At 44.2% G+C, this 21,045-nt stretch overlaps 1 protein-coding gene and 1 long non-coding RNA gene across 4 annotated transcripts; one reads left to right on the top strand and one right to left on the bottom strand.

The window, feature by feature from the left end:
- Positions 1-411: 411 nt before the first annotated feature.
- Positions 412-5,092, bottom strand: LOC311444571. 3 transcript variants are annotated; one of them, XR_014697956.1, is made up of 3 exons: positions 4,739-5,092; positions 3,198-4,658; positions 412-1,182 (listed from the first exon to the last, which is right to left on the bottom strand). It is a non-coding gene; the product is annotated as an uncharacterized lncRNA (long non-coding RNA). The 3 variants fall into 3 exon arrangements; XR_014697957.1 differs by having other exon boundaries at positions 412-1,173; XR_014697958.1 differs by having other exon boundaries at positions 412-1,086.
- A 473-nt stretch (positions 5,093-5,565) lies between these two features.
- On the top strand, positions 5,566-20,882 carry HSPA4 (heat shock protein family A (Hsp70) member 4). The gene is made up of 19 exons (XM_084535802.1): positions 5,566-5,810; positions 8,415-8,472; positions 10,076-10,216; positions 10,835-10,957; positions 11,420-11,519; positions 11,900-12,033; positions 13,556-13,800; positions 14,188-14,264; positions 14,558-14,709; positions 15,687-15,793; positions 16,117-16,250; positions 16,711-16,892; positions 17,200-17,289; positions 17,783-17,935; positions 18,429-18,554; positions 19,487-19,594; positions 19,697-19,816; positions 20,219-20,380; positions 20,622-20,882. The coding sequence occupies exons 1-19, from the start codon at positions 5,704-5,706 to the stop codon at positions 20,826-20,828; spliced, it is 2,526 nt and encodes an 841-aa protein (XP_084391928.1). The 5' UTR covers positions 5,566-5,703; the 3' UTR covers positions 20,829-20,882.
- Positions 20,883-21,045: the final 163 nt, after the last annotated feature.

Below are 21,045 nucleotides of genomic sequence, written 5' to 3'. Positions count from 1 at the left end.
ACTAGAAAAACACCTCAGTGATAAGGGATAGAGTAAATAGACTTCAAGCACGCCCTGTCCAGAATTTCTTGCTGCCATTCAGCTGTACCTTCAGTAACTGAGTTTACTCACAGTACTCCGTTAAGGTCATAAATACATCCCTGTTGGCCAGGTTGCTTTGCTTCTTCGCAGAGGAAGCAGGCTCATGACTCCTTTGGTATCCACCATATAAACAGACAATTAGAGGGAGTACAGAAAGCTGGAAGAAAAAAGATAGATGGGTCAGCTGGAGCCGTTCCTCAACCTTCATGTGGAGGAAGCTTCTCGAGCCCCAAATCGGGTTAGGCTTCGTTGGGTCAGCTGTTGTAAAGCCAGATTGGGAGGGATAACACACCCCCAAAACCTGTAATCTGAATGGAAGTCCAGCCAGAGTTCCATGGAAATGAAAAGAAAACACAGGCTTTATTATTTCAGGGTATTTAAACAAACTGAACTTATCATCTTAACCTCATGTACCAACAGTTGGGAGCACTGGCTAGCACAAGACAGAATTCTTTAGGCAGAGAAAGCCAGCACTGGTACTGCTGCTTCGGAAATGCCCTAACACGCTGTGCGTTTGGCACTTGCCACCTTCAGTACACTGCTCTGGATTTTGAGCGCTTCCAATCCGTTCTGTGCTACCCGTGAGCCTGGGACCCCAGCCACCCTCCTCCCGAGGGAGCGGGGCCGGCAGTGTTACTATGGGGATGTTTTGTTGTCCTCGCTGCACCCTCCGCAAGTGCCTGCGCTGTGACTGTTCCAGCTCCAGCCTGTAAAACTCCGCGGTATTTTTAGATCCTCGGCTCACATTTCAGTGAACACGAAGTATCTTTGTGTGTCAACAGCTCAGAAATGGCTCCCGACGGCGTGTGAAGCATGTCGACGTAGCGGGGCCGTGGTTTGCGCAGCTTGTGGAAGCTGACATCATTAAATAGATCACTGGAATGCATTACATGGACATGCCGCAGGTTCAGATGGTTTTCTTCCCTGGGAATTCAGCCACAGCATACAAAGGAGCCTCGGTGGCAGACGAAAGGGACGCGCTGCCCGCGGTGCCTCGCTCCCAGCCTGCAGCAGAAGGGTCAGGCCAAATTTTCAGTGGATTCTTCAAGATTTAGTTTGGGGGGCCACTATCTAGCTCTGACACCTCAGTACCTGCAACAGCTTCATTAGTAAACACATGAAATCTAATCACATTTCAAGCTTGAAAGTACGGAAACCAGAATAAGAGGGAAAAACGTATTTTCAACAGCCATTTAACTGCAAATTCTTGAGATAACTGCGCTGGGGGAAATGGCCCCAGAATAACTTTTCACGGGACGGCAAGCCAGGATTTTCTGAGAACCACGTTATATGTGGTGTGGTTCTTATTAGAGTTCGGGAACACGATACTCCAGCTCCCCTCACTTCAGGAGCTCGCAAAGCCCGTCTGTATCTGAATACCCCAGAATAGCACGATGAACCATACATTAGATGACATGCAAGGGCTATTTACAGCACTCCAAAGAATAGCCTGTGACGGACACCAGCTCGGGCTTATTTTAAGCTCATATTCGTTTTCATGTTTAGCCTGTGCTTATGAATTACAAGACATGCCTCTGTAAACAAAGCCTGGAAACACTGGCCTGAGCTCCCATACTCTAACGGCAGATCTGCGGTTTGTGAGCACTTGTGCTTAGCATACGGATAATGGGAAATCAGAGGGAATTTAATCTGCCAGGCCGAGGTTTATTCGTGCAGTTCCCAAGAGAAATAAGTTTCAGAAAAGTCTTGGGGCTGTCAATTAACCTAGATGCATTACCCTCTTCTCCTCTTCTTCATACCCTTGGCTTTTGAGGAATAGATGTTCGCAGTGTCTGTCATTACAGAGAGGAGCTGTTTGCAACTCAAAGCAGCGAAATGGTGGCAACAGAACAGAAAATTATTCCTTCTTCAAAAAATACCCGAGTTTTAGGCCACATATAATCCTTATGTTTTCAGTACATTCTCTGTCCCATGTTCATATACACAGCAGTCACATAAGCAGCTCGGTAGCAACATCCACGGCACATTCAAAATAACAAGCAATATGTTCAGGTAGGAATATTTAGGTCTGGTAGGGGTTCACAGATTACATATTTAAATGCATAAGAAAATGGCAAGTTACTCAGAAGAAGGCAATGTTAGATTGTTGATGTTAGAAATCAACGTAAATTCACTTGGTATGGTGCTTTGCTACCTCAGAGCTGAGCTTTGCCTTGCTATTTCTTAATGTACTGGGACACTTCTAGCAAAATGTGCCAGAAAACAAGTGAAAGGAATGATAAATGTGCAGATTTTCCCCCTAATTTCCAGCATGTCATATTTATTTACTCCTGATTTTCACGCTCTGGGTCCTCTTGAATAATTCGATCTCATGACAGAGTTTTTAAAATATACTAGACACCTCCTTTAATTGAAAGCAGAAACCCACGGAACTTAAAATCCACCAGCTCTTGGGAATTCTCTCTCAGCAGTAACCCATTGTCAGAAGCTGACGGACAGTTTAACCCGGACAGCTTTAAACACCGTAAGGACCTTGCTGCCCACCCAAGCAGACAGCACGTCCGTGGGACACGTCCACGTTTCACACCTAACACACCCCATCCCCAAAGTGAACTGAGGCAAGCCTGCGCGCTTCAGGCATGCTCCCTAAACATTGGCAAAGAATTGCAGCAGTTTTCTGCCTCTGCAGTGGGTCTGGGAGCTATCAGTTTGCCAGGTTGGGAGAAGTGGAGATGGAAAGCCAGTGGGACTGGCACCTGGGCTCCAGCGGGGCAGCCACACGCATCCCCGTCCTCCCAGCAGTCAGGTCCCTTCCCTGCGGCTCAGCACCACCATACTGAAGGTACGGGGCATCAGGCTCACACCACAGGGGATATAAAAGGTAACTGAACTTGTGTTCATTCTTTCTTTAGTCCCTTACTGCTGTACCGGGGAATGGATGGAAATGCAGCCCAACAATGTGCTTTCAAACCGGGCTGCCCGCTATTCCAGACATTTTTTTCCTCCCACTCCTCATTTCTCCCTCCTTTTGCTCTCATGTTTCAGCTCTTCTCCATCCTTCTCTGTGCATTTTGCCCACCACAGTGACATAGGCGGGCTTCATCTCCCAGTTTGTTTCACATAGGAACATAAGCAGTAAAGAAATCAGGACCTACCTTTTGAGGCTGTGGGTAAAATCCAGTAAGCAGAGTTATCCCAACCAGTTCTTTGCTCTTCTCTTTTACAGTTGCTCTCTCTACTGCAACACAGCCGTCATCAAGAATGATAGAGCCTTATTGAAGAGTACATACTGGGAGAGCTCAGTGTGCCCTATGGGTTCAGCTATTCTCGAATCCTGCTTGTTTCTTAGCAAGATTTATTACAGTCTTTTCATGCATTGTACAGTAGAAGTTTCATATTTTTTTTTAATATGAAAAACATTGAGAAAATTAGAGTGGGGAAGACCACAGAATCGAACCCAACATGACACCAGCTCAGATTCTGAGCTGATTTAAGCATTTTCCCCCAGCTGTTTGTATCTGCTGATCAGAACAGCCTCTTTGTGCCTGCAGGCCCCTCTCCCCTCCTTCCATCTCCAGGGGCAGCAGGATTTATTACAGTCTTTTCATGTTTTGTACAGTACAAGTCTAATTTTTTTATACCAAAACCACTGAGAAAATAAAAGAGAGTGAGGAGGGCCGCATAATCTGTTCCATCTCACACCCTGACGTAACAGCAGCCCGGATTCTGAGCTGATTGAGGCATTTTCCCCCAGCTGCCTGTACGTGCCAGTCCCAACAGCCTGCTTGGGCCCGCAGGCCCCTCTCCCTCCTCCATCCCTGGGGCCAGCATCTGCTGCTCCGGCTGCCCAGCTGCGTCCAGCACTAGCAGGGGCCAGGCAGCCACAGGCGAGGGCAGCGAGGAGCCGGCCCTTCGCTGGCAGCTTCGCTCGTTTTGAAAATGAAAGTGAAAAAAAAAAAAAAAAAAAAGAGGAAACTCGATGATATTCTGGCTTTTAATTGTGCCTTGAGCGTGTGCTGTGTGATACTCTCCGCGCAGGCTGGTGCCGTTTGTTGGCACTTTCCCATACTCTCAAGGACGTCCGAGGTTAAACACTTCATTATTATTCTGTCATTAGCACCATGATGCAATTCCCAGCCCACCTACAGCTGCCAAAGCAGTGTCACTGAGCACGCCGCGAGGAATTGCAAGCACTCGGAGCTGAGGCTACTCAACAGTCTTTGGGGCAAGAGTCCTTCCTGCTTTAAATATTGAGTTTCTCTGCCATGTGTCTTCTGTATCACTGAAACAAGCCACAGCAGTGTAAATTTAGGGCCAGGAATTTGGAAGTGTCCCGTTTATAGCACACTGCGCTTCCGTACCTTCAGCACGTTTCATCTCAGAATTAAAAACTTTCCCAAACATTATGTTTTGCAATGTCAGTAAAGTATCTGAATCACGTTTGTGTCGGGATGAACCAGCCGCTCCTTGGCACTTTGTTCCCTGACCTCTCCCCCAGCAGAGCTCTCCCTCAGCTCCTCTCGGCCTCCAGGGGCAGCAGCCCTGCCGTTGTCCCAGCACTGTGCTTGGTCCGCTGCAGCTTTCCTGCGTCGATCTGGTCTCACCAGGTGACAGACCTATGCCACACAAGAAAAAAGCCTCTTCGCTTTTCCTCCCTGAGTGAAAAGCCCTGCCACCTTCCCAGTCAATCGCTTACCAACAGCTTTTTCCCCAAGCCTGCTGGCCTCGCGCTGCCCTGGGAGCCGATGCAGCCGTGACATGGGGCAGCGGCCGGGCTGTGATGTGCTAAGAGCAATGCTTCACACTGTTAGGGACCTGCTGGCCTGCGAGGATGGAAAGGAACCGTGATAAATTTAAGCGGTAGCTGAGGTGGAAACTGACTGACTTCTGGGCACAGCCCCGGGCTGGGAGGCTCTGAGTCCAGCCTGGGTTTGATTTGATTTCCCTGTAACTCAAGAGATGCAGCCAGGCCCCCACAGGGCCTCACGACCCCTCAGAGCCCCTCGGAGCTCCTCACGGCCCCCCAGGGCCCCTCACGGCCCCGCGCAGCCCCTCAGAGCCCCTCACGGCCTCCCAATGCCCCTCAGGGCCCCTCAGAGCCCCCTAAGGCTCCCCAGAGCCCCTCACAGCCCCTCACGGCCCCTCACGGCCCCTCACGGCCCCTCAGAGCCCCCTCAGGCTCCCCAGGGACCCTCAGAGCCCCTCACAGCCCCTCAGAGCCCCCCAGGGCCCCTCACGGCCCCTCCGCGCCTCGGGTCCGGCCGCTGCCGCCTCACGCGGGGGGGCGTGGCCAGGCACGCGGTGGGCGTGGCCATACACTGCGTGGGCGTGGCCACGCGCGGGCGGCCCCGTGCGTCCCGCCGAGGGGCGGAGCCACCGCGCTCCCTCCCCCCTCCGGGGCGGGGATTGGCTGGGCCCCGGTGCTCTCGCGAGATCTTCCCTTCCTCCTCCCCCTCCCCCCCCCCTCCTTTTTCCGTTGCTGTCCCGCGCGGCGCGGCCCGGCGGGATCCTTCCAGAAGTGCCCGGCCTCGCCCCGCCCCCCTTCCGCCAAGCCCCGCCCCCCCCTCCGCGCCGCGCCGCCGCCGCCGCGCATTTAAAGGGGCCGCGCCTCCGCCTCGCCTCAGCGCAGAGCGGCGGGGCCGGGCTGGGCCGGGCGGCGCCATGTCGGTGGTGGGCATCGACCTGGGCTTCCAGAGCTGCTACGTGGCCGTGGCCCGCGCCGGCGGCATCGAGACCGTCGCCAACGAGTACAGCGACCGCAGCACGCCGTGAGTCGGCCGGGGGGTTCGGGGGGGGCGGCTCCGTCAGGCGAGGCCCGGGGCCTGTGAGGCGCGGGGAGGGGGGGGGGGGGGTCGGGGCCTGTGAGGCGATTGGGGGGGGGGGGGGGGAGGGGGGGGCTCTGTGGCTTTGTTGAGGGCCCAAGGGGGGCTGAGGGGGTTGAGGGGGCTGGGGAGGGCTCCAGGGAATAGGAAATGGAGGAAAATGCCCCCAGCCCGCCGGCTGTGCTGCGGTGAGGGCCGGGCTCGCGAGTCCCGGCAGTGCGGGCAGTGATTGTAGGGGTATCGGGGGAATGCTGAACGGGAGGCGTCTCGGAGCGGCTCCCAGGAGCTGAGGTGTGCCCGGGGTACCTGGAGGCTGCACGGATCCACATCGGAGAGGGGAGATGCTGGAAGTCCCCGGGCACAGCGCGCTTCCCAGGAGATAATTTATCCACCTCTTCCTATTCCACATTATCTTATATTCATAGAATCACAAAATCATAGGGTATGCTGCATGGAAAGGGACCCACAGGGAGCACCGAGTCCAGCTCCTGGCACCACACAGGTCAACCCAAAATTATACTGAGGATGCCCTTAGCGGTGATTCGCCCTCAGGCACTGTTCTGATTCCCTCATACACCGAGGGCCTGCAGAAAGCAGCGCTGTGAGCAGGCACACCTGTGCTGAGAGGTGGGCACAGCCACCAAAACGTCCTGAAAGCAGAGGGCCTGGCTCAGCAAGCGAGCTCTGTGAGCCCTGCCCAACGCTCCCCTTGCAGCTCTGTGGCCTGGCTGGTGCTGTGACCGAACCTGCTCGTGGCTCTGCTTTGCTTCTCCCACTTTTGGGCTTGTACATCCAAAAGTGGTGCCGCACAGCTGTCCTCGGATGTGGTGTTCCTGAAATGCAGAAGTGGTGGAGATAAAGCTAGAGGCGGGAGGAGGATTAAGGCAGTTTCCTTACCCACGAGGAAGAGGGTGCTTGAGTTACACCGAGTGGCTGTGAGTGACCTTAGGAGGCCGGTGCCGTGTGTCGCTGTGGTGGCAGCGTGCTGCTGGGGCTGTGGGTGTCCTCCAATGTAGGGGTGGTGAGGGCAGGCAGGGCAGTGCCTGCAGGTAGCTGCGAGGTGCGGCAGGGAGGTCAGAGCCCTCCTTCAGTTGCTGCCTTAGACCTCAGCTGACCTTCACTGCGATTATGTTTCTATTTAAAATGCTACGGCGAGTTACTCAACTTCCAGTAAGTTGTGTAATTAATAGTGTAATTTGTACTTAATGGGTTACCCTGGCTGCTTTGAAGCAATTTGGGGAGTGAGGCTGGCGGGCTGCTCCCCCCTCAGTTACGGTTCTGGGCTGCCCTGGTGCTGTGGGGCTGTCCAGGGGCACGGCTGCCTCCGTGCTGAGCAGGTGCAAGCGTGGTTAACGCGGATGTGTGCTCCCAGAACTGAAGTTATTCCAGATCTGTAACGCAGCCTGCCTGTTTGGTCACGGTGCTGTAACCCTTTCTGGAGACAACCCCGACCTCGAGGTACCAGTCTGACAGGGCTGCAGAGCTCTGCCCTAACGCAGGGAGCGGCGGCGTGCCGAACGCTGCCGATGGCTCCTGCGTTTAGCAGCTGCGTGTCCTTTCCTTCAGGAGAAAGGCACAGATTCACCTTCATGCCAGAATTTCTTTCTGGAGAGCCAGGTGAATTAATAACGAGCTTCCTGCTCGGTGCTGGTCAGGTTTCCAGCTGTAGCACTGCAGCTCCTGTTCCTTCCAGTGTGGGCCCTGGGGTTTGCCTAGCGCCAACGAGCCTTGCTCTTCATTAACTAATCCCATGAATAATTGCTTTAGAAGGTTTATTCCCCAAACGTTAATTCAGTTGTAATATTTGCTTAAGGGGATGGGCCTTGTTTCATCTATTAAGCTATTAATAAATTGGGTGCATATATTTTCAAAATGAAAACCCAAGGTAATTATCTCTGTCCCTCTGTTCTGTTTCTGACAGTTTCCATTCAGAGGACCAATTCTAAACCTTGGGCAGAGTTGAAATTTGTTTCTTGGGGCAGCCTGGTGGCATAATCCTGCTGTAAGGCTGTCTCGTTTGCTGCCCAGAGATCACTGGGCTGTGAATGTCTCATTAATAGCAACGATCTGCCTAATGGCAGCCTTTCCTCTGTTTGTACTTCAGTGGTACGAGGAGCTTGGATTTACTTTAGGGTTGATACAGTTTGCTAAATATGTAAGTCAAGGAGCTTAGTGGGACTAGGAATTTCTCCAAAAGGAGGTTTTCTTCTGTTTTCTTAAAACTGCAAGCTCTAAGCAGAGCTTGAGGTGAGGTATGGTTTTTCTTTGGTAACCTGCATTTTTATTTCTGTGAGTGCAGATGAAACCCATGAGCACCAGTCTTCATCTGCATTTTTTTCTTCCTGTGCTTGAAGGGTTTACTTAAACTGAGGAGTTTAATTAGCATTTTGTATAGATACTAGAGTTCACAGGAATAGACTCCCTGTATGCAAAGCGACCAATTTTCTTAATGCACCAAATGTTAATTGTCAACACTCCTACCAAAAAGCATTGACTGCTGATGTTCAGTGCAGAGGTACCAATCGCTACCAATCTTTGTTCTTGTTCTAGATCATGTATAGCCTTTGGACCCAAGAATCGCTCGATTGGCGCTGCAGCTAAAAGCCAGGTGAGTGTGCAGTTTGGGTGAAAGCAGCTTCAGTGGTCAAAAATCAGGCTATCACAGGCTTTCTCATATGTGAAGCTTAAAAGGGCTCTGAACTGGCTTCCTAGTGTCTAACTGTGACAAACAGCTGACCTTAATTCAGTTGTTCAGTTTGTAATGCTGCTCTATCGTCTTGGATAGGAATATAAGGGTGTATTTAATGAAATGGGGGGAAAAACTGTTTTTTGCCTCAAATCTGAAACACTTTGGCTTCAGAACTTACATTTGTAACAAGCAATAGTGTTTCATCCTACCTTAGCTTATCTCTCTGGATTAGGGTAGTTTTTTAACTGTAGCTATATTCCATACAACTCTTCAGGGCATTCCTTTAGTAGAAAGGGGACAAACCTGATTATCTCATATAGCTCCTTGACTCTTCATGCTTGAGTTACAGCCTAAATGTCTCTTAGACTTTCTTACTCATACTTAAGAGTTTCTGTTAGTGTAGGTAGGTAAATTTGCTTGAAGGACCAAGAAGAAGTTTAGCTGACTTGTTCTGCTCATGACGTTTGGGTCCTGCTGTATTGTGTATTGTGTTGCTGTGAAACGGCAGTCAAACTTTTTTTGGAGTGCTCTACAGGAAGCTACTATGCAAATGCTTGACTCAAATGCTTGATTTTTCTTAGCCTAAATAGCTAGTGAAGATTCAGTGTCTAGAACACAAAAGTGACTGGACACAATCATGGCACTCAAGCAGAACTGCGCTAAAACTCAATGCAGATGTTCTTCTGGAATTGGGTGTCTGCTTAGCTTAAAAAAAATGCATTGATACAGAGAATGCAGTAGATAATGAGGTTTGTCATGCAGAAAATAAACTTACAGGAAGTCAAACCAAACAAACCCAGGTTACTTAGGAAATACATTTCACTGGAACTGAATCACAGGTAAACATTGTCAGCTTGAACATTATTGTGACTTTTTTCTGTGAGTATATCTTGTAATATAAATGGAAGAATTAGACTAGGATACTTATATTGTGTGAAACATCAATGATTTTCTCACTTCTACATTTGCACTGATCTTTGCTGTTAAAAGAACTTACCTTTTGTCAGTTAAATCGAGTTGACAGTATCATCTTGGGGCCCTCCTGACTTTTTAAAGCTTCCTGACAAGGTTTTGTTCTGTAAGAATACCCACCTGTTGACTGTCACATGCATGTGATGGACCTGATGTGGAATCTGCATCACTATGCTTGTTACACTTGGTAACTTACTGGCTGCAGCACAGTAGAAAGGTAGGGTGGTAGGAAACAGGTAAATGGGGAAGACACTTTCTTGTATCTTATGTATACACTATGAGAATGAAATGCTAACTACTTTGTGGTTTTGATAGACCCTTGGCTCAGTTTTCAGGCATACATTTTACTTTAAATCTTTAATTCTTGTAGGTTACCTGAGAGATCAGAGGGAAGCTGCCTTCTAGCATCTGCCCTGATACTATTAAGATACCAATGACAAATCTTCAGCAAGAGAAGCCTGAGAACCAAACTCTGTGTAGCTGTGTAGTCTTCTGTTTGAAATTCAGATGTTGCCCTGACAAGTTGTATTAAAGATTTCTTTTCCTCTAGGTTATTTCAAATGCAAAGAATACAGTACAAAGTTTTAAAAGATTTCATGGTCGTGCATTCTCAGATCCCTTTGTTCAAGCTGAAAAAACGAGCCTTGCCTATGAACTTGTCCAGCTGCCAACAGGTTCAACTGGCATCAAGGTAAGTCTGGAGTATTTTAAAGAACAAGAAGAAGAAAGTGATGCTTCCATTTATCTCTTGGTTTTGAATCTACTTGCTGTGATTTCTGTTCTTTTCTGACTATAAAAATCAAATCTCAAATAAGAAGCGAATAATGCAGGTGGTCTTCCCAAGTGTTAGGTGAGACTGATTTTACAGTTAGACAGCTATTTTTCCTTGCAAAGCTGGTTCAACACAAACCACTTTATCAATGCATTTCTGTGGTGGGTTTGGAAGGCAGCTATTTGACCAACATACTTAATTTAGCTGCTGCTCATCTATTGCAAGGATGTAAGAGGTGAGCTTTACATGTCAGGTAAAGTGGCAGAAATTTCCTTTTGAACCATACCTGGATCTCTGATCCGGATTTTAGCAATAACTGGTCAACTTATTTCAGAGCAGTGGGGAGGGAAGTGTCCTAGACACTGTTGAGCAATCAAGACTCAAAACTGTGCCCAAAGTAGCATTGTCTATATGAATTCTCAAATGCATATTCTAGTGTTATGTATTTTGTTTGCTGTACATAAGATGGGGCTGCAATAGTTTTGAAGCTTGCTTTCAGTAAAGGCCATGTAATGTACATACAATTTCTATTTGAAGGTCATGTATATGGAAGAAGAAAGAAACTTTACTATTGAACAGGTGACTGGAATGCTCCTTACCAAATTAAAAGAGACAGCTGAGAATGCGCTTAAGAAGCCTGTAGTTGACTGTGTTGTTTCGGTAAGTGTGTGCTAACCAAGGCTTCTGTACGTTGTTAGTGTCATGAACTGAAAAGACCTTTGGTAATAGCACGAAACTGCCATTTAAACCTGTGCTCGGGTCTTTGTCTTCTACTTCAGACTGAGTCTTATTCATGTCTTCCCCAAAGCTGGACTTACCTGTCTAATGACAGAGTGCCTTCAATTTCTGCTGTTTATCAAAATATTTGATAAGTTTCTTGATCTGTGCTCCTAAAATGAGTGGTTTGTGAGAGGGAGTAAAGGAAGGTTCACACCTCTTGCCTTTCCAGCTGTGATAGAGGGGGAAGAACAATGATGTAATGAACATTGAAACAAATTGGAAGGGTAACTCTTGGGTGGGGTGTGAAGGAAAGCTGCTGTGCTCTGTGCAGTCTCTACATGTTTGGCTGTTTGCTATGGATGGGTCTTAAATGCTAATAATGAATATCTGATCTTCTTGCAGGTTCCATGTTTCTACACAGATGCAGAAAGGAGGTCTGTGATGGATGCTACACAGATTGCTGGTCTCAACTGTCTGAGAATAATCAATGAAACCACTGCAGGTAATGTCTTACTTTCTCTCCCTTTCAATCACTTAACACTGTAGTTTTATTAGATAAAATGGTTTCTAATTTGTCACTGATCCATGTCCTCTGGAATAACGACTGACCATTAAGTTTCTAAAGTCCACTTTTCATTACTTCAGAAGCATAAAGATGTTTCTGGAATACCTGTTCAATGGAGCAGTATCTCTTCTAGGAGGGGCTAATACTTCTTAGTGTTCTTCCGTGTTATTTTTACATCAGGATTATATTTAACAAGAAAATTCTGTAGCTTGAAAAATAAGATGAAATGTTAATGCTCTTTACTGCTGTACCAGCTACTACTTAAAGGAATTACAAATCTGAATGCCCTAACTGTACCAACTCTTGTTTCTGTGTAGTTGCCCTTGCATATGGAATCTATAAGCAAGACCTGCCTGCCCTAGAAGAGAAGCCACGGAATGTTGTGTTTGTGGATATGGGGCACTCTGCGTATCAAGTTTCTGTCTGCGCATTCAACAAAGGAAAACTGAAAGTAAAGAATCTGTTATGCATCTATTTTAAGTACCAATAGAAATATTCATCAGTACATACGCTAACTGTTAGAGGCAAGCTTGCCTGTCTTTACCTAAGCATGTCCAGGCAGCTCAATTTGTATTTTTAAACTTGCACTTTGGAGTTGAAAGTAGGGCAGGGAATGAGGGAGCTTTTTGAATGATATGTAGAAGAAGCAAATGTACATTGATCAGTGTACTTTGGCAAAGAATGAAAAGCTTGGATTCAATTTTTACAGATGTTTGGGTGCTGCTTTCAGAACAAAAAATACTCAAGTCATAAGATCTAGTGTGAAAACAAATTCCTAGAAGGGTGTAGGTGCAAACTTCTGTTTTGAATGCTTACTGTGGTGCTCATGTAAGAGTAATTTTTCTTAATGACTAAGGAAAAAAAGGGGAAGCTAAGCAAGTTAGTGTACTTCAGTGTACGTTGCCAAGATGCTACTGTTTTGCCACAAATGTTAGCATTTATTAGTTAGCTTTTTTAGAGTTAGGATTTCTGCAGGTCCAGTCGTTTTTCCCTTCACTAGAGAAACAAAGTGAAAGCATAGGGAAGTGAAACGAGAAGGCGAAAGTTATGAAAATACACACTTTGTAGTTGTTTCTTCATAAGAGGAAACTTCATCTAGTTCTTGCTTCTCAAACTTGTTTCTGCTGTTCTGAAGCTGTAGAAGTATTGAAGAGAAGCTTCTGGATATAAACAGTACTAGATAGCAAAGCAGTTAAAAATGTAGAAACTGAACCTCATTCAGTCTCACTGAACCTACATTGTGAGAAGTATCAAGCTCACAATGTTAGAGTAGAATCAGCTGAGGACTGTAGGTGTTCTTCAGGCAATTCCATCATCAAAAATGAGCATGTATTTGTAAATTAGCCACTTTAGCATCTGGGGTAATGGATATCCTTCTCCTGGAGCATGTGTGTTTGCTGTCATTCGAGAAAATTATCTTTCACAAAGAGGTCAAATACTTGTAGAGCTGCTAGCACTTCTCTGTTAGTGATAGCTTTCTCTGATAACACTTTGAACATATCTAGTACCAGCTACAGGTCATAGGTAAACCTCTGCTCAGGTTTGGTAGGCTTTTTAAAAAGACTTTAGGATGTGTACAACTACTACTGCACCTGTAACTCATGCTAGACATCAGATATTAGTGAGGCACCTGCTAGTGAGGTTGCCCTGAAACAAAAATAACTTTACTGGTAGCAAGAATTAAGCTATGTCCTGTAGTCATCTCATACATTGCACAATATTATTTGGAAAGGGGTTAGCCTTCTAGACAAGGCTCATCAAAAGATCCCTTACTGGCAAGGGCAGGATATAGGTGAACAGTAGTGGATCCTTCTGTTGTGCCTGTGCCAGTGTTTCTTCATCTGCAGTAATGCTGTGATATGCTTGCTTTGATTCAAAGCTATGTTGAAACAGTGCTTTGACATTAGCAGTTAATCAGTTTCACTGAAGCAATGATTGATTGTACTATTACTGAAGAGTTCAATTTTCTTAAGGTTCTTGCTACAGCATTTGACACAACACTTGGAGGCAGGAAATTTGATGAAATGTTAGTTGAATACTTTTGTGAAGAATTTGGGAAGAAATATAAATTAGACATCAAGTCAAAGATCCGTGCGTTACTGAGGCTATATCAAGAATGTGAAAAACTGAAAAAACTGATGAGCGCTAATGCCTCTGATCTCCCAATGAACATTGAATGCTTCATGAATGACATAGACGTGTCTGGAACAATGAACAGGTAATGTATATACTTCTACAAAGGTAAGCTGCAGAGCGTACTTCATTCAAGTTCCTTCCTTCTGGAAGGAAACTTAGTATAAAGTACTGGTGTTCAGGATTGGTGGGAGGAGGGAAATGTAAGAGAAGCTTGTGCAGAGGTTCTGCTCGAAATGATGATCTCTAAAGACAGCTCAGTGGCCTTGAACTAAGAGGAAGGGCTATAAAGGTTGCAAGTATGCCTAGATTACTAGAACAGTTTATGTGAAATAACTAAGTGTAAAGCTAGGATTGGGGAGGGTACACACTGCAGCATTTTAAAATTATTTCAATCTTAGCATCCTGTTTTATTTGCAGCTTTAACTAGCTTATGGTATGCTATAGTTTTATTTTTGGTGTCTTCTAACAGAAGCAAATTTTTAGAGATGTGTGATGGACTCCTTGCAAGAGTAGAAGCACCCCTTCGCAGCGTGCTGGAGCAAGCCAGTAAGTGTGTATGCGTTCTGTATTCTGCATGCAGAAAGGAGATGTCCTTAATACAAGCTTCCTCTGGCTGCTGACAGAACTTGGGCAGACTGATTAGCACAGCTAACCTTTTCTGGCTTAGTTTTAAGCTTTCTAGAACCTTTTCTCAGAATCTAAGACCTGAAATTCTTACTGCTTAGAAATTTAGAACAAGCTTATAACGGTTGGTCTAGTATAATGTAGCTTACAATGTCAGTGTATTCACTTAAAACAGAACAGTTTATTCAATAAACTAACGTCTGACTCCTTTCTAGAGTTAAAGAAGGAGGATATTTATGCGGTAGAAATAGTTGGTGGTACAACAAGAATCCCTGCTGTAAAAGAGAAGATCAGTAAATTTTTTGGCAAAGAAGTCAGTACAACTTTGAATGCAGATGAGGCTGTTGCACGAGGTTGTGCGCTGCAGGTAAAAAGTGCTGTGTGCTTTAGCTGTGAATATTTTTATTGAAATCCATAAATACTTGAGCTGAAGTCCACAGGTAACATGAAGGTGACTTCATGTGCATCATAGACTGGATTCACATAAGCTCCAGCAAGGTGGCTGGGAAAAAGGAGAGTGGCAGTTTTAAGTGACTCCTTTGTGCTGTTTGTATAAGCAAAATCAGTGGGTCAGTGTAGTCTGCGGTGAAATATATACTCTGCTCCAGCTGTAGCTGGAAACTGGTAGTATGATAATGGTCATATGAGGACTTTATTTCCTTTGCAGGCTCCTTTTGGGAGCTTAAGTTAAACAAAGCTTTACAGGGCTACTGATAAACTTGTAATCTGGCAATTGCTTAATGATGTGAATGGAAATGAAAACTTGGGTTCTTGCTGATGGAAATCTGTCCTGAGCTGAGGCCAGAATCACCAAATGGCATAAGCAATAGTAAATACTCTGTAGTTACTAGCGCTATGATCTTTTGAATGCACATTAATTTTGCTATGATCACCTTATTTTCCTCTTCAAATGCTTAATAGGTGCTTATCTCTGTTCCATCTGTGGTACAAACCAGCTGTTGGAATGTAATCTGTTTAAAAAGGGGTTTTGTTACGGTTTGTTTAAAAAAAAAAAAAAGAATCAAACCAACTGATACTGTCACTAAAACCTTTGGTTTACATTTTCTGATTCCTTGCACTGGCACTAAAAAAACTCAATGGCATGATTGTTCTAAATTAAAACATGTTTTCAGAGTGAGCAGATCATGACAGCTTCCTGAAAAGGAAGGGTACATAAACGCTTGTAGTGTTTACTATGCAGTTCCTGAGTCCATCAATCAGCATTAGTCTCCCTTAACTTAGAGTAATCCTACATGTTAAGCAGCTTAAATAGCTACTTGCTGAATTAAGTTACTATTCACCTGAAGCCTGAATTTCTGTAATATAACTCCTTTGTTCTTTCAGTGTGCTATCTTATCCCCGGCTTTCAAAGTGAGAGAATTTTCTATCACAGACTTGATACCATATCCCATTTCTTTGCGATGGAATTCACCAGCAGAAGAAGGGTTAAGGTAAAAATAATGTTCAGTCTTCTTGCATGATTACATACAGCTTAAAACTAACTGATAACAACTAGAGGAGGTAGTGCTTAGAACAGTGTCCATCTAATGTCTCAAACTTTGAGACCTTCACTGAAGTTAGTGACAGTAGGGGAGAAAAGGATGGCAAAGTTTAGCACTTCCTACATTGCTGTTGTGCTTACTTTCATATAAAACACTAGATCTTTTGTTACTTTTTAAGCTTTTCCATAAGTTGTGAAGAATATCTGGAAATGTTTTGTTAACTTTGTCAGAAGTGGCACCTCGTGCTAAACAAGTACCGTTTTCTCTTGCAGTGACTGTGAGGTCTTTCCCAAGAACCATCCTGCTCCATTTTCTAAAGTACTCACATTCTACAGAAAGGAACCTTTCACTCTTGAGGCATACTACAGCTCTCCCAAGGAACTGCCTTACCCAGATCCGGCTATAGGTAGTTAAGGCCATTCTGTGGTTTTAAACTTGATTAATCATCTTGTACATCTTTCCAGACTTCTTTTTAATTACATAGTCTGGAAAGTCTAATCTACTACAAATGCTGTAGGGACAGGTTTACAAAGTCATGAATCTGCAATAAAATACGTGGAGTAACATGAAGTTCATGGACAGATACTCTAAAAGCAGAGAATACTGATGCTGAAGCAAACCTGAAAGGGGCATACTCAGAACTGTGAGGTCTCTTATTCTGATACAAGTAACTCCAGCTTTTACAGCATACTATAGACAATTTCTAATAACAGTATCCTAGTATTGCTGATGAAAAGGTCAAACTACCTCGATTACATAGGTTTTGATATCTTTAGAGTGTATGCTGGCAATCTGCTGCCAGCAATAGAACTTACTTAATTTCATGTGAAGTTAATCAAGTGTTTTTTCTTTCTGGGGTTGTTTAGCTCACTTCTTGGTTCAGAAGGTCACTCCTCAAACAGATGGATCCAGTTCAAAAGTGAAAGTCAAAGTTAGAGTAAATATCCATGGTATCTTCAGTGTTTCAAGTGCATCTCTAGTGGAAGTCCATAAATCTGATGAGAATGAAGAGCCTATGGAAACAGATCAGCATGCAAAAGAGGAAGAGGTAATGAACTTTGCTGTTGGCTACTTGGAAGACATGATAAAACACAGTTGGTCAGGTTCTGGAAAGTTTCTAGGAACTGTAGAAGGATTTAGTAGGTGTGTCTAGCACCTAAGATACAGGTGTGATTAGGTACTGATTTATGTATGTCACACCTGCAACGGATTTCTTGAAACCATGACTTTGAGGTATACATGAATGTACTTTTTTGCCTAAAGAACATTAGGTGCAAGTAAAGTGATCAGCCTAAGAGCTGAAGCAGTGCTCTGCATATGCATTAATTTAAACTGAATCTTTTTATGGATTTCAGAAGATGCAGGTAGACCAGGAGGAGCAACAGAAGACTGAAGAACAACAGCAGGCCCAACCTGAAAATAAGGGAGAGTCTGAAGAAATGGAGGTAAAATAAAAATCTGGAAGACAACTTTTCTTCTGTGAGATTCAGAAGAACGTGTAGGGTGTGAACATATCATCCACTACCTTTGTCATAGCTTTGGATGCTAAACTTGTATTTGAAATATTTGTAGTCTTTATTGTGAATGAGTTTTAAATACATGAATAGATTATTGCAGGCCTGTCAGGTGACCTTGTACTGATAAAATGGGTGAACTCTTGCTCATAAAAAATCATAATTTTCAGTAATTTAAGTACTAAAAGGGGGCATCAGGGTTGGGGCATCACCCCCATGACTGTAGCTAGTGTGCTGAGAAGAGGTCAGCAGTTGTGTTAATTCTGACTCCTTTTGGCAGGTGGGATGTAAGAATGATGGTGTGCACTTCTAATGCTGACATGTACTGACTTGTTAATACTTGTTTCTGTTGCCAATCATGAATACTCAGCTTGAACTAACTGATGATGCTGGTTTTTACTTTGAATATATTCCTTCAATGCAGACTTCTCAAGCTGACTCAAAAGACAAGAAAGTGGATCAGCCGCCTCAAGCCAAGAAGGCTAAAGTGAAGACTACTACAGTGGACCTTCCCATTGAGAATCAGCTGGTGTGGCAGATAGGGAAAGACATGCTGAACTTGTTCATTGAGAATGAGGTAAACTCGTACTTGCCCAAGCTAAAAAAAATGTCACTAGTAGATCTGGGGAGTTTTGCTGTTCATTAAGCTTGGTAAATGTCAGTGGTGGTTAGGGAAAGGTGAATACAGCACCTTTGGGGTGAACAACAGTGCCCCATAGAGCCAAAAATGTATTCTTGTTAAATGCTCTAACTCCTACTGGAGATGTGTTCTGCAGAAAAGATGGTGATATTCAGTGATTGTGTCCAAAATTAGCTACGGTTAAAAGCTGTTTGGCAGCTGCTACCATGATGGTGGCTGGTTCTTCATCTGGGGTAGACTGTGCTATGTTGGATGTCCCACCAACATTAAACTGAAATGAGATTTTCTTGATGTACTGTCTAGAAGAGTTCTGTTATCCATAGTTTGACTAAAGATTTTGAAATACTTAAGCATTTGTTAACAGGTATTTTGAAGACACCTAGTGAGGTAATTAGCTTCTTAGCCAACTAATTTGACAACTTGTTTGCAGGGTAAAATGATAATGCAGGATAAACTAGAGAAGGAGAGGAATGATGCCAAGAATGCAGTGGAAGAATATGTGTATGATACGAGAGACAAACTCTGCGGTATTTATGAGAAATTTGTTACTGAAGATGTAAGTACTGCTAGCTTGATCATCTTCTAATGTTCTCCTGCAATGACCAGTTGTATTTTAATAGCCTTGGACTGTATTAAGTAGCATGCTTTAGACTGCATCTTTAATACTTAAAATCTAAATTTGAAGAAATATTTTTAACCTTTCTGGCTGTGAAAATAATCGAGATGTGGACCACATACAAGTGGATGGTACCCAGGTTATATGGTGCTCAATTGCTGCATTTCTTTTGGAAAAGAGGCTGCTGTCAGTGTGTATTTTGACTGAAACAAACAAGAAATGCTTGGACAATCTTTAAGGCAGACTATTCTACTTCAGCTCTTGTCAGTATTTAGGGATGGTTTCAAAATAGAAGAAGAGGCCAATCTGGGGGTATAGTAGGTGGGATTTGTCTGACTAAATGTGCTACCTGAACAGGTTGCATGGAAATCCTGTGGTATTAATTAGCTTTCCCTGGCATGCCAAATGAGCTTGTTGTGATCATCACTCTAAGGTAGATGATTACATGTCATCAGGTGAATCACTCCAACCTCAACTGTATCTCTATTGATTATAACAGCAGCTCTGCTGGCAAGGTGTCTGTGTGGTGCCTAGGTAATGTATATCAGCTAAAACTGGGACAAACCAAGTAAGATTCACGGCACCTTTGCTAAAGATAGGTTTCACTCTTTGACCAAGTCTGAGAACATAGTAATGATAAATATCAGAAGATGAGAAAAACAGGCTTTTGTGACAATACTGAGCTAAGCTCTTCCTTAAGCCTGGTCTCAGCCACTAAGCTTTACTGAAGAATTTCTGTTTTTCAGTGAAAGTAGATTAACACTTTCAAAGTTCTTTACAAAAATGTTCCAGAAAGATTCCAGGCATCATTTAATACAGTCTGCAGTCTACTAGGGTTATCTTGCCTAACTATTTTGTATTGATTGCTTCAGGATCGAAATAGTTTCACACTGAAGCTGGAAGATACAGAAAACTGGCTTTATGAAGATGGTGAAGACCAACCCAAACAAGTTTACATTGATAAATTAACAGAATTGAAGGTATGTGGTAAAGAGTTTGGGAATATTGATGTGTCCTGTCAAATCTTGCAGCATTGTTGTGATTCTGAATGCTTTCTTGATACCTGTTTTACTTTGTTTCAGACTCTGGGTCAGCCTATTCAAGCAAGATTTCAAGAATCAGAGGAAAGACCAAAAGCATTTGAGGACTTAGGGAAGCAGATTCAACAGTACATGAAGACTGTTCATGCATTCAAAGCAAAGGTATTTCCATGCTTAATTTCTGGCAAATACAAGGAAATAATGCAATAAAAATGCAATAAAAAAAGCTTATTTTGAATTTTATGAAGGCTAATCAAAAAGATGGTGTAACCTCCTGATTAGCTGCTGAGTTCTGTCTGCCACATTTTCAGAAGTGGGCGTTGGCTTGAAAATGGCAGTCTAAATCAGATCTTGATCGCTCTTGGAGGGGAAAATAGCAGCAGCAGCAGAACTTCAATTTCTGTCTGATTAGATCTGTGGGTGAGCAGGCTAATTGCTCTGCTAACCAGAATTGCCTTCTAGTTCAGTCTTTGTAGAACTTTGCATACTAATTCCTTTGAACTCTTAGCTTTAATTTGCATGCTTAAAGTACTTATTTACACAGCTACTACTAACCTGTTTCAGGATGAGCAGTATGACCATCTAGATGAAGCAGATGTAGCAAAAGTGGAGAAGAGTGCAAATGAAGCTATGGAGTGGATGAATAATAAACTTAATCTTCAAAACAAGAGAAGTCTTACTTTGGACCCAGTTATAAAAGCTAAAGACATACAAGCTAAAACTAAAGTAAGTCTTTATACACAATTCCTGAGTTTCACAAACCTGTTTCTTAATCTAGTTGTGTGCTAAGAGGAAGACTGAGAAATCTGTAATAGGACAGTGGTGAGGTATTTCTGTTGGATGTGTACAAGGGAACGTTACCTTTCAACTTTGGATACCTAGCTGGTGACAAAAGTAGATGTGGCAAACATGTTTGTATATTAACAGTTGTTCTTTAACTTCTAACAATATTTAATTTCCTTTCCAGGAGTTGACAAGTATTTGTAATCCTATAGTAACAAAGCCAAAACCCAAAGTTGAACTCCCAAAGGAGGAGCAGAAACCATCTGAACCGAATGGACCAGTAGAAGGCCAGGGAGATGGTAACAGTGGGTCCCAGACTGCTGATGAACAGAGTGCTGCAGCTGCCCCAACAGCTACGGAAAAGAAGCTTCCTGAAATGGACATTGACTAAATTTCAGTACTTGTTTATATTATTGCAAACTACAATAAAGCTTTAAGTTGTTGACTTTGTATGTTCTGAATACAAATTGAAGCAAGTGGATACCACAGCACTCTTAGTACTACTTGGAGAGGTTTGGTCAGTGCCTAACATCAGAATACTTAGGTAGCCAACTACTTGATCAAATAAGCAGTATTTCTTGCCATAGTCATTGTAGCTAGAACTTCCT

The sequence above is a fragment of the Aythya ferina genome, assembly GCF_964211825.1.
Source record: "Aythya ferina genome assembly, chromosome: 14".
Lineage (NCBI taxonomy): Eukaryota > Metazoa > Chordata > Aves > Anseriformes > Anatidae > Aythya > Aythya ferina.
This window is presented reverse-complemented; position numbering and strand designations above follow the sequence as displayed.